General features: G+C 39.0%; 1 protein-coding gene across 1 annotated transcript in view; it reads right to left on the reverse strand.

Moving 5' to 3' along the window:
* Window positions 1–12,842, reverse strand: part of LOC127761331 (uncharacterized) — a 44,521-nt gene extending 31,679 nt beyond the window's left edge. The window contains exons 1-13 of the mRNA XM_052285607.1: window positions 12,532–12,842; window positions 11,193–11,274; window positions 9,663–9,766; window positions 8,819–8,914; window positions 8,665–8,712; window positions 6,629–6,682; window positions 5,114–5,217; window positions 4,913–5,030; window positions 3,236–3,337; window positions 2,968–3,156; window positions 2,730–2,887; window positions 1,000–1,158; window positions 807–899 (exon numbers count right to left, since the gene is read on the reverse strand). Of these exons, the coding sequence (XP_052141567.1) occupies window positions 807–899; window positions 1,000–1,158; window positions 2,730–2,887; window positions 2,968–3,156; window positions 3,236–3,337; window positions 4,913–5,030; window positions 5,114–5,217; window positions 6,629–6,682; window positions 8,665–8,712; window positions 8,819–8,914; window positions 9,663–9,766; window positions 11,193–11,274; window positions 12,532–12,546 (1,322 nt within the window). The 5' untranslated portion in view covers window positions 12,547–12,842. The remainder of the gene's footprint in view (window positions 1–806; window positions 900–999; window positions 1,159–2,729; window positions 2,888–2,967; window positions 3,157–3,235; window positions 3,338–4,912; window positions 5,031–5,113; window positions 5,218–6,628; window positions 6,683–8,664; window positions 8,713–8,818; window positions 8,915–9,662; window positions 9,767–11,192; window positions 11,275–12,531) is intronic.
* Window positions 12,843–14,050: the final 1,208 nt, after the last annotated feature.

Genomic DNA, 14,050 nt, shown 5'->3' on the forward strand with positions numbered 1-14,050 from the left:
GTAACAGCAAAAATTAGGCATGAGAAACGCCCAGGGGTCTTCCGGCTAGCTCGACAAGGTGGTGGGCTAGACGACCTGGGTTCGAAGCCTCACCCCTTCTAATTATTTGATATTAGGTCCTTCCCTAATATTCGCGTCTTTTTTGCAAACATTAGGCACACTATGCAGTATCACTAACCAACAAGTAGCAGGTGTTGCAATGGGCCCTAGATTCCAGCAGGCCAATAAGCCAAAGATATACGATTGGCTTGTAGGTAAAAATGCACAGATAACCATATAATAGGAGATAAATGTACTGCTATACACACACCTAAAAGCAGGTATAAGGATTGCCTACATATAGTTGCTTATTACTGTTTTGTTGCAAAGGAACTTTGGAACCTGCAACTTGAAACTAACAGGGAAAAAGAACTAATGGTTGCTAGAATGAGTAAAAACTTCATTTGATCACGTATTGTTACTTTTATCCTCCTCCAAATTTAACTAAGTGATGCTCCCATGTGCAATGCTTAATGAAAAAGTTGGCAAGCATTGGAATACAAGTTTCATTAGTCCTACCATCTACAAACTAAACCATTTAAGTTGCACAGAAGTTACCAACAAGATTGGGAACCTAAGTTAAAAAGAATATCTTTCTGCCTATTTCTATGAGTACACCTCAAAGGAGCAATAGTACAGAAAAATGAGAATAGCTGCCACAATGAACATAATATAGAATGGTACCATAAAAAAATTAGTATCTTAAAAATAGACAGAAGCAATGAACAATAAAGGTACAGAGATTATTATCAACTTATTGGACAAACCATCCAAAAGTCCACCATCTTCTCTTTGATGCCCCCTTCTTATGTAATATTTCCTTTGATTTCACGGTCTCAACTTTAGCATGTCCCAACAACCTGAAAGTATTTAATTATAGCAATACCATAACCAGATGAATGGTGACCCAAATGAAAGAAAAAGGTTACAAAAGATACATGTACATGTTCTGTACCGCACCTCCAAAGTATTATGACTTTTGTGTCCAGAATTTTCTCTATCTGCCGAATTTCGGACATATCAACATTAGATGCTTGTTGCAATAATGTGGCATACAATTGAACATAGCGTCGACGAAGCTGGCAGAGATGCCTAGTTCTCTCCCATGAGAACCAATAGCTGAAGAAAGAATAAACAAATTTCATAAGGAAGAAATCCTAATTTGTAAAGAAACATGACAGCATATATAATTTTTTGCATCAAAATATCTGCACAATTCAAGTAATTGCCTCCAAGATGCAAGAAAAATGCAACACACGGTCCATGATGATATAATCACACATGATTTTGTCAAAAATTGATCAATGTAGCGCCATGAAAAGAAAAAAATAACAGTTGACAGACTGATTGTAGCAAATGTTCTCAGGTGATGCTAAGAGCCTAAAGTGTAGCTTGCAACATAATCCCAATCCATCCTTACAAGGGCCAATTCGCCTGGTTGACGGAACCAATTCTGTTAGACAGAACATAGTAATTGGGTTCGACTGGCATTTAGAAAGAAAAAAGTCAAAAAACCACACCTCCACTTTTTATACCACTAAAAACCCAAAGCCACCAAGGGTAATAACATGGAATGCAAACCTCCTACGCAGCTACGCTCCCCCCGAGTTCCTTGTACCACTTGTGCTGTACGTTGTTGTAACTCCATGCTGTCCTTTAAATGCACTACCCCACAGACATGGGTTGCTTCACATGCTGTATCAACTACCATCAATGCAAATTCCATGTGCCAATGAGCTGACCATGGCAATGGGTTTGTCAGGGAACTGATGATCTGTGGATTAGCACAGATTCTTCACGGAATGTAAATGTTTTACATCCATTAGAATGACATGATGCACAAATGTTCCTTCACCCACCTACGCATACCTGGGGCCCACCAACAGCAAGCTTCACCTGCTGCCAGCCTGCCACCAAGTACGAGTGGCACTGGCAATTAGCATACTGCTATAAAGATAGCCACCTAGCTCTCCCAGGCAACAATACTTAGGCGCTAGGCATCAGTCATCTTTGAAGCCAATGTCCAGTTACTATCACTAAGTAGCCATCAAGCTTAAATAGGCATTAAGCACCATCCAGCTGAAGTAGGGGGGGGGGGGGGGGGGCGAAAATCAGCCACAACCAAGCTTACTTGGAACCTGATCAATGGGATTGAGGGGCAAAGGCCATGGATGATTGAAAAGGAGGGTCAAAGTGGGTAGTGCAGTAGTGTTCTTCAGGATGCTATACTAGTTCAAGCAGGGACATGACTCCAGTAAATCTGGGGAAGATGTTAAGTTCACTGTCAATAATTACTTAATTAGATGAGTTCTAAGCTCCTGAGCAGAGATAGGCTAGTTATTCAGTTAGATGAATTATGTTTGTTCCTCGAGTAATTAGGTAGAAGGTGTTTGGCTAGTTCAGCTAGGTTAGCTGATTAGTTAGTTCAGACAGTGTTAGCCTAAGAGTCCAAGTCAGCATGTTGCCTAATCATTCAACTTTTGGGCCAAGTTATTGTGGATGATGTGTTTGGACAATTATGGAGAATTAATCCTGCGTCAAGAATGCCAGCAAGAACCAGAACATCATTATCTCCCTCCTCATTCCTGCACATGGCTTATGGCAAGTCGAGCACATTCTATTGCCGCTCGTTTTTTGTTCTAATCTTTCCAGAGTTTAACAGGAAGCTGAATTTCGAATAAGATCAATACCATAATTTTTTCTGTCGCAGACCAGCCAGCACAGCATAACGCCACCAAGCACGGCAATCCACTTTAACTGGCACAATAGGCCGTAAATGGGACACGTCAACACGTGTCCTGAACCTTGAAAATGTTTCCAACAGTTTAATGCCATCATAATACTGGGCCTGGTGCAATAGTGTAAAGAGAGTAAGCACTTGGTCAATTTCACAATTTAACTGATGGAGAAGGCACAATTCCAAGGTACCTCAGTAACAGTAAGTGAAACATCACTAAGAACAAGTGATGCTTTCTCTAAAGGGATATCTGGACCCCCTCTCTCCTGCTTTCCAAGTCGTTTATAGTTAAGAGTTCCATTTATAGGGGAAACTAAATAGTTCCTATTCATTGCCCAAACAGAATTGCCAGAATGATCATCAATGCCATCTTGAAATATCTGTGGGAGATCATTCTAGGATAAGAAGCAGCGAACAGGTACTGAAGAATGAAGTTGTTATGAAAGACAAATATATAACCTCGCCCCATTCAGTAGGATTTAGATCTTCCCATTTCTTAGCAAGCTTCCACGCGCTGCTGTCAGAATCATGGTAGATGGCTAGCCTATGCAGTTCGACCGACTAAATAAGGGCCAAAAAAGAACATAAATGCATTGGTTATAAATAAAGATAATAATAATAATAATAAAGCAAAAGCAGATGATCAGATGGGGAATAAACTAAAAGAATATCGGAGTTTATGAACCAATTGATTATTAATATTGTGTTTGTGAACTTGTGATATAATCTGTCCAAACAAGCTCAAAAAATGGCAAAAGGCCAACAATAGCTTCACAAGTATCACATAAGCAAGCATTCAGAAGAAAAGAAAAAGGTCCAAGAGCATAATAACAATGATAAACAAAACATAAACCTGGTGAAAGGCCAACCAAATTTAGTTCCAATGTACACCATATCGCTGTAGAACCATGGTATATAAGGAGGTATTACAGAATTTTACTCAAGTCTTGATGAACATTATCTAACCCTTATTTTAATTTGATCAATCAGCGCTTGAATTTTGACACCACCATGTTCATGTTAGATTCCCTATATATTCCCTCAATCTTAATAACATTTGGGACCTCCTTCGGTCATCCCGGCAAAAAAGATGCCCTATATAAAACCATGCAGAAGGGCAGAAAATGGTCGAATGTCTCAGGATCAGTAACAAGCTAGGCATAACAGAGCTGGAGTTTAAGTTGAAGTTGGAACCAAGAAAAAGAGAATGGCAATATGTTGGAACTTATAATGATATATGGCTCTTAATAGTTCTACTAGTAGCATTTACGCATGATGATCCACTGATCCACCTCAGTTTTGTTACTAATTTATCACATGATGATGGACTACAGCAGCACAACCTTAATACTGGGATCATATTAAAACCCTCGGTGGCTCAAAGGGAGCAGATTATGCATTGAGATGTTACATTTCTTCGCTATTTTTTTGACAAGGCTTTCTTCCCTGATTTCTCATAGTTGTAGCTACGATTTGCCAATTCCACCATTATTTTTTCCACTCAAGTTCTTTCACTTAGATCTAGAAAATCAATTCAATACATTCACTTGCAGCTTTGATCATTAGAATTAATTGCAATATATTCTAGTAAATACAATATTATAGGGTTAGTTTTAACTAAATATTTGTGTGCAGTTCTGTACTGGTGGTTGAAAGTCAAAAGGTGCACGGGTTCTAAACCATACTCCCTCCATACTCATAAAGGAAGTCGTTTAGAACAGCGACACGGTCTCCAAAACACAACTTTGACTTCTTGTTTCTATAAAAATATTTATTGAAAAGTGATATATATATATATATATACTTTTATGAAAGTATTTTTCAAGACAAATCTATTCATATAATTTTTACATTTTCAAACTCAACAACTTGAGAGTTATTTATGATTTATATTCCCAAGGTTTGACTTAAACATTGTCCTAAACGACTTCCTTTATGAGTACGGAGGGAGTACCAATTTAGGGACAGAGGAGCATTTATCTCAAAGTCTAAATAACAATTGTATGCTGATCATATGCTATGGCCAGGTAACCAAGAGGCAATCTACATACCTTTGCATAGGAGATGAGATGCCTATCGAGGCAGGTTAAAAAATAACAGAACATACAGTTAAATGTTACATAAATTTATTCTCACCTTCCGCAGCTTATCTAATGCTACACCAGCATCAAATGTCTCGTTACCGTCTTCGTCGACTGTAACGGCTGCAAGTCTTGACAACGTGAAGCCAGATGCAAATGGATGCCCAGAATTGCTGGTAGAAAAACAAAGAATAAATTTACGGAAGACATTGGGATAAAAGAAAGACTAAAAAAGTGTGCAAATGACTTAGCATACCTGACAGAATCTTCATATCTGATATGCACGTTGCTGATGGTGACTTTAAGGTTTCCAATAATTGTTGATATTAAATTGTATAGCCATGAATTACTCCCTGGTACCTGCAGCATCCAACAAGCACTATCAAAAAACAAGCAACAAAAATGTGTGTAATCCATATTAAACAATCGAACAGACAAATAAGAGAAATGACAGAAACCATAATAGGTATTAAAAACAGTAATGGACATCCAAAAACACCAAAACCCAACTTGAACTTTCACAGCTAACCTTTTAGAACTATTGACCTACAAAGTTTAAGACAAAGTGCATGTTCAGATGCTATAATACTTTAAACCTGTACTATATGATAAAACTTAGTGTCATGGAGTCAAAGGATAATCCAAAAAAAAAAGTTGTTTTTTTCCCATCATCACAGTTAGAGCTACAGACAGAACAATAACTTCAAATGGACAAATATCCCCAGGACCACAATTTTGTTTTCCACTAAAACAGCATGCTTTCATGGAATCGACTATAATCAAGTCATCAATTAGTCATTAATGTGTAGTCACCCGCTGGCAGACAAATAGCACCATAACCACAACTTCAAGTAAGTCAGGACAATGGACTAAAAGTAACAGGCTAGCTTCAGCTGGACAGGAGAATTGCTGCCTTGGCATGCAAGAGCAGCCAGATAGAGTGACAACAAAGGAGCAAGATCAAATTCGAATTGTCTTCACAAAATTATCCTCCCGGGTAACACTATTTATTTGTTTTAAGTTATGACAAAAAGAAATTGAGATAAACAATAAATTCTTCCATCAAATCATTAGGAAGGCAAGCAATGAACAGGAAATATTCTTACATCAAAGGTATAGGTACTTCAATATTTATCAAATTTAAAAATACAACCTAAATAAAAAACACGTCTGAGCTAGAATATTTAGCCATTAATGAATGAATGAATGAATAGGGAAATTGGAAAGAATTGGCACACGGTCAATTAACAGGAGAGCTCCAGCAATATTGTTTATGAAAAAAGAAATTAATATCAAAGGCCATCAACCTGACCATACACTCGAATGTAATATTACAACTTCAAGAAGAAACATGATATCCATCTATGGGCACCTAAAATTGCTCTAATATTGTGCCTCAAGAAGTTTGTTTTTATATGATTATGATTGCACTTGTTGACATCATCTTTTACTCTTATAAAATGAGGTGAGGTGATGGTGTATTCAACATGTCACTGATATATGTAGCATGACTTTCATGTTTGCATGCTCTTTTGTAATATTTGTATTCTTTGCAAGTGCATATATATTCACTGATTGATTCAGCATATGTTTTGCATTTTGATCTTCAGACTATAGGGCACTTTTTTTTGGCATCCATTACAATGGGGAAGTATGATGTAATTTCCAAATGTCATAACTGTTCACAACTATCAGAGTATTGCTTGCCAGAATATCGAAATAGAATACTAGAATTAAGCTTTGTGAGAGAAACAGGAGAAAAAAATCATACAGGTCCTCCTTTCGAGCTCCTACTTGTTGCTTCAAGAGTTGCTGCCTCTGCAGCCTGCGGATAAGACCATTAGAGCTTGAGCTTTGCATAAAGATGATCGTGAGCATTATCTTTGAGGGGAAGCAGAGAAATAAAATAGGTGAAGCAGAAGATAAAAGCAAGAAAACAATAAAAGTAAAAATCTGGTTCATAAAGCTATAATTCCATATAATGATTGCTAAAGCATATAATGCAAATATGTGGAACAGTTTCAACTCTTGTATGATTGCATTACAGATCACTATGAAACATTTGACTCTTGGAGGTCAGCTCTCACCTCAGTCCCATCTGACCTAAATTAACCTAAATGATACACACTCGTCACTTGAATGTACCACACATTGCATGACTACTTTTACAAACACTATTGTATTGTACCAGCTCCTGGAAGCCAATAAAATTGCAATTTTTCACTTGCAAATTGTGCATAAAAAGTTCAGTGCTCCATGTTTAATTTTTTTTCCTCGAACATGCAGGAGAGCTGTGTATCATTGTATCAAAAGAAGAAACCAGGATATAAAGCCTTATAAAACCCGCCACACACCACGCTGAGACTGTTGAAGTTGCATCCGTACCCGAGACTAACAAGCACCAGACAACCTTGGCCAACATTTCTGCTTTGCAAATGCCGTATAATGTATGTTAATTAAAGAATAAATTGAGCCATAGGTACAACAGATCGTGCTGTGGGTGCACATAGGCCATATAATTTGATGTTTGCTCCCCTTAGTCACCTTTCTTGTTTTAAGCGGAGCATTCAGCACAAAATATTACCCTGTGACAACGAAACGCACAAGTAGCATTGACTCACCCATCTCTTTATGTGTCCCGCTCTCAGATTCACCCTCCTTTCTCTTTGTTTTCTCTCTATCCCGATATTGAAAATAAATGTGATATTATGTTTTTACCTTTCTGTTCTGCAAATACATATGCACAGTTGATGCTTATGACCTTAAGTTACCATGACCATGAATGATTACAAGGCAGCACAATGCATGTTTCGGCCATGTGTTAGGTTTTTATTACCCTAGTGTGCACCACCTAAGCAAGCTCAGTGATTCAAATGAGCAATTCTCAAGCGTTGCAGCCTGCATGCACTCACCACCCACAAGTAGTATTATAACTGCATTTTACTCGATACAAGTGCTATGTTTCATATACAGTGAGTAGTCAACACATAGTCTTGCACGCACTTCTTGTTTCCTTCTGTTCAAATAAATTCGGAGATAGCTATATTTTGTAAAGAAAAGGTTTATAAATGTACTTGAAAGGAGTTTGGAGGAAGCTGCATAACCTGGTTTGTGGTCAAGCGGAACCAAGTTTAAAATAGGTGATCTGACCACCCAACTAACATCTAACATGATCTCACAAGTCACAACAAAAGAATGAACAGAAAACAAATATTATACATTAAGCACCTAACAAATAAACAATATCATGGTGAAAATACTGCTCTGCTACATCAATTAGGCATGTTGATTTCATCAGGTGGTCAAATACATAAAAAAAGGAGGTACACTACCAAGTACAAGTGCCTACAAAACATACATTATGATGACTACCCATTCCTTACAAGAACACATTCAATTTAAGGTTATTTAAATTATTTCAAATTAACCAAATTGTCTCGAATGGAAAAATAACAAAAAATCAGAGTTTTAGTTCCATCATACCAACCTATTGAAGTAGAGCCTAAAGTAATTAAAAAATGCCCCACATATAATTGTACTTCATTATTATGGTGATCAAATATTCCTACAGTGGTACTGTCAAAAATAAATACTTCCAAAACTATACTTCTGGACCTACTAGTCTACAGAGACCTTATGAAATGGAGCAATTAAAACCAACAAACATTTTCCTCGGATATGGAGAACTTTCAGAGGTATTGACTTCTTGTTAACAACATATAGTCTCAAATTTAACTAATAATAGATAGTTCTATTGACTGTTCAAACAAGGGGGTAAAAAACTCATGAGAGAAGTTGCAAACAAACCTCAATCTGCTGAAGTTTTGCTTCAAAAAGTTTCTCTCTATCTTCTTCCTAACACAAAAATGTGAAAAGATATTAAGAATAAGGGACAAAGAATGACATGCATAGAATAGAAATGGCATCACCAATAACACAATACCAAAATATAGTTACATACCTTCAGAGTCTGTCCATCAGGGGCAGGATGAGCAAGAACAAACAGACGATCAATAAGAACAATAACTGGCTCTTTACCCAAGCTTTTCCATGGAACCTATTAAAAATCAATATTTTTTGTGTGTGAACAATTAACAGGTACAAGATAAACAAATACAGTAGCAAACTTGATATTATAAGCTGCAGGCAGCAAAATCATGTTCAGCAATTCAACCACAGGATGTTATCATTTGCTATCCTGCCAAACCAAAAACATACAACACAACTATTTGTTTCCGTTTTAAAATGCTTCCCAATGTACCCATTAGATGAAAAGAATGTAACTGTACATTCATCAATAAAGCTAGTTGCTGATGGTTCCTTTTATGAATCCTTAAATAAAGTTTTACTAAGGTTTGAGGCCCATTTCAACTGTATAACACAAGAAGTGATTGACTATGTAAGGTTGCTGCTGTGAATGATTTGGTTTGCTGGCCAATCTGAAACTTGAATGTTCATGGAATCCTCTATCTGTGCTTCCTCCCTAGGAAGCCTCAAAATTTACTGCCGTGTCCTTTGTTCTCACTGTTTGGTACTTTCTATCAATGAGGTTCTTTGCTGTGGAGCTGCTGCCAGAGAGAAAAATGAGCACTGCTTCATTGGAACCAAGAAGCTAGGGGTTGTCTGTGCGCATATTCACATATACCTCATTTTGATGCTTCCTGATGTTTAGTTAAAGCAACATAGGAAATTATTTGCAGCTATGTTTAGTTAAATTGCATGATTCTAGTATTCTGCTAGTTTTTCCATGTCAGAAAACTTAGGGCAACATAAGTCAGGCTCAGAAAACAGAAAATAACAAGTACCTTTAAAGTTATGGTGCCAACAAACCCAGCTTTCACTGTTACTGGGAGCCGAAGAGAATTCAGTGCATCAGCCTTCAATTTTAGGTCTTTAAGAACAACGTCACCTTTCAACAGAATTAAGAGGGGTAAATAATGCATCGGACACATACAGCAACAAAGCTTTAGAGTAAAAGCACAGTGAACTCATGAGTTTTCCTACATAAAGGAAAAATCCAGTAATCCAGTGTATAGTTGTTTAGTTAAAACACATATACTTGAAAACTAGAGAATATAAAAAGAATATCACCAAATGTGACATTGTAAGAGAGCTATGGGTTATGCATGGTGATGCAGGGTACATGATGCATGGGATCACAGACGATGTGCTACTGCCACGAGGCATGTAATGATTTCTGTTGCCACCAAAACAAATTTTGACATGCCAAACCATTGAACAGTGGCCTCACCGCGTCACGAAGGACTGTGCACCTTATCCCAAGGCAAGCTACACTAGGCTGCAACACAGAGAATTGGGCACAGATGTCGCTGTTAATGGTCTGCTACACTGTTTCAGAATGCAATGAGCAACATCACACTAAGGCATACATTAGTGAACCACACCAAGATGCCAAGAGTTCTGCCAGGTCATTTCATGGTAAAACATTGTTGTTGGCAGTGTTTCAACAGCAAAATGATCTCTTCATCAGCAAGGCTTCCTGGAAGCACCTCCACAAAATTGTTTTTCATGTGAACTGACTGGCAATTCCTATTTAGAATCAATAACAAAACAACAACATCGACTTTTGGTCCCAAGAAGGTTTTGGGTTAGTCGAGAGATGAAACCTACCACACGAACCAAAAGGAAAAATAGTGCTAAAAATAATAAAAGATATCACTATTAGAAATCAAATTATCCAACAATTACCAACCTCCATGTCATTGTGGCATAACCAGAACTACAGTCTACTGCACATATATATATAAATATCACATTCTACAATCTTAGTTAACAGATATCATTTGGATTTGGGTGGTAACTATTGATTCTTAAGAAAGGTACACTGGCACTGCACCATTCAGATCAAGTATTTTGCTTCTCCTATGACATCCTACAACCCAATGTCAATTATCTACAATCTACATTTCCCTGTAAATTAATCTTCAATAAGCACAACAGATGCACCTTGAATAAGATTGAGAATTTATATTTTTGTCTTAAGAGGACAAGAATAAAGAGTTGGATTCAATCCAAAACACAACACAAAAGTATTGATAGCCTATCCCGGTCAGGTATGTTACTGGTCTTACACCATCCTACATCAACCCGATGTCAAATAATGCAATAGTCCTTATTCCATAGATTAACTACGAATAAGCATAATGGTTAGTGCCCATTGAGAATAAATCTTCTGGTTGCAAGAAGAAAAGTATGAAGAGTCACATCCAATTCTTGGCACGACAGAAGTACTTTTTAACACTGTAGACTAACAAAAGAATTGTATATTATAAGGTGGTAATGGTGGAGATGGGAGAAAAAAGAAAGAAACAAACCTTGCCAAACACTTATCCGGAGTGTTTCAACAGAGAGCCCTTCAACATATTCACCCAAATACTTGCGAAGCAAATACAGCACCTACAGTTAAAAATGTTGAATTTTATAACTATGCAGAATCAAAATACTATCTATGTACAGTTGCACTCTTTTAGACTCCACATAGTTGTGGGAAATCTCAGATGAAACAGATGGGTGACCTGAAATTCATCCGTGATAAATTCTATACAGTGTCATCACCCCACCCCCACCCCCCCATCCCCCAAATTAAAAAAAAAACACATTACACATACACAACAACAACCACCACCTACAGTCTGCAGATCACATTCTATCTCTAATTACCGGTGCATGTCGCAATGGTCTGCTTTGAACAAATGAGGATCATGATAAGAGGTGGTTGTACATTTCACTCTTTCTTATGAGCAACTTGTACCTGTGGCGGCGTTCCATAGATAATAGTATACTTATGTGAAAGTAAAGAACTAAAGATCGAAAAATTAGAAATGCGATGTTACCACATGACCTATTATCAGCCATGCACACTATTACATCAAGCAACTGGAGAAGCTTCTCAAACAACTAAAATGATCAAGATTAATGCAGCAGTTACCCTGCTGTTTGACTAAACAATTACATGAGACGCTGCTAGCTGATGTTTATCAATACTCACTAATATGTAGATCGCAACTTTCTAGTATGGAAATGGCATTCATATGAGTACACGATAAAATGTAATGACAGGTCACACCAGCTTAGGAATCAACATGATGAGTACAGGATAAATGTAATGATAGGTCATACCAGCTTAGGAATCAACATGAACTGGAAACTTAAAGTAAATAAGATGCAGTGCAGACATGATCTCTCTCATTTCCTTCTATAGCTTCAGCAGCAACTAGCAAAGGCTAAATGTAACAACTATGTGCGAAAATTCCTAGCAATTAGAAGCAAGGGAAACTAGGAAATGTGTATTTAAAGGAAAGAAAAGAGAAGTGTAGTCGCCAACTCTATCTTCAGTTTCTTTCAACAATAAATAAACATTCAACCCATGAACTGATCAAGACCCCCCTCGAAATGCCCCGTGGTTCCACACCAATCGCACACAGCGCGTTCCAACTCTCCCGAACCGGTCGCGTGATCGCCACTAAACCTACCAGTACGCCTCGGCAATCACCCCCCCCCCCCCCTCACACACACGCACACATCGACACCGAAACCCTGACAAGTGGCACCTACACCCCCGCCCGCCGCTCGATCAAACGCGACCACCCACCCTAGCGCCCTACTCGAAGCCACCACAGAAATGAGAGCGAGCGAGAGAGGGAGAGATCGTACGTGGCCCTCGAACATGGCGAAGGCGGAGGGGGGGCGACGGGACGGGCCCGGCGGGGGGGGGGGCGGTGGTGGTGGAGGAGCGGCGCGCTCTAGGGCGACGACGACGCCGCCGCGCGCGCGAATCCGCTGCCTGCGCGATCCCTCAGGGGCGCCGTCATGGACGGGGTCGAGTCCGAGGTGGCGAGGGGAGAAGCGAGAGGCCCCCGTGCCCTGGTTGGCGAGGAAGACGACGAGGAGGCGAGGCGAGAGAGGGGGAATGGGAGGGAGGAGGCGGAGGGGACGGGTCGACGGGACGGGAGAGAGGAGGATGTGGGGGCCGGCGGGGCGGTGAGGTGAGAGGAGAGGGGTGGTGTGGTGGGGGCGTGTGGGTCGGAGTCGAGTCGGTCCGCGCGGGGGGGGGGGGGGGGGGGGGGGGGCAGCTTCCGCAACAGCGTAACGGGCGCCACGATTCGGCCTGGTCAACACGTGGAGAGAGGAGCGGAGACGAGGAGGGGGGCCAGGGGGGGATATGCCGCTTTCTTTGGAACGCACGACTGGTGCCAACGGGCGATTTTTTTCCTGTTGCTCTTTTTTCGTTCCTTCTTTTTGGAGTATCTAGTCTAGCTTTTTGGTTAAGGGTACAACTGTATTAGAAATTGACTTGGAGCAGCTTTGTGTAGGAGTAATAACGAGTACATTCACAAATTGACTTAGGCCCTCTCGATTTGGAGAGATATTTTCAACTCACACAAAACAAGAAAACTAATTATCATATGATTAATTAAATATTAACTATTATAAAATTAAAAATAGATTTGTTTGAATTTTTAAAACAATTTCTACATAGAAACTTTTTGTTAAAAACACAGTATTTAACGGTTTGAAAAACGTGCTAATGAAAAATAAGAAAGTGGAAGTTTAGAGTTAAGAAAAAGAACCAGGCCTTAGAGCAGCTTTGCGTGCTAATAACTAAAATACAAATTTGAACTTTTAAGAAAAAACATGCATGGATGTCATGTTGTTTGAATTGACAATTTATTGAGCCAAGTGGAGCAAGAAAGCTTTATCCACATCTCTAATTTAGATCGAGTTTCGCCTAGCAAAAAGGATACACCATACAGTTGTTTGCTTGTTTGCATATGTTTAGCTTGGTCAGCAATAGATTTTGCATGGTTGATTGTATGAAAGATATGGTTTGGCGGAGATTTGTTTAATCAGTTAAATTCCTACCATCTAGGTAGGCTAAACCCTTTTCTACGGCAATATTCTCATCATTAAACTCACCATATCAGCATTTTTAAAACAATTTATCACTTGAGTTAATGTATGATAAATTAATTACAGGCTTGAGACAGGAGGGAAAAAAAATAAAACCACCCTTGCACTCCTCAATCCTCATTGATGGAGATCACCGCTCACCGTAGTCGTAATAGTCCGGTTCCTCGCTCACTTGCAGGATTCGCGATGAATGAAGCTCATGGAAGTGGCAAGGAGAGAAGCCTTGGAGGCTATGCAAAGTTATCTTGGAGACGAGTGTAGT

Source organism: Oryza glaberrima, chromosome 2 (assembly GCF_000147395.1).
Source record: "Oryza glaberrima chromosome 2, OglaRS2, whole genome shotgun sequence".
Classification (NCBI taxonomy): domain Eukaryota; kingdom Viridiplantae; phylum Streptophyta; class Magnoliopsida; order Poales; family Poaceae; genus Oryza; species Oryza glaberrima.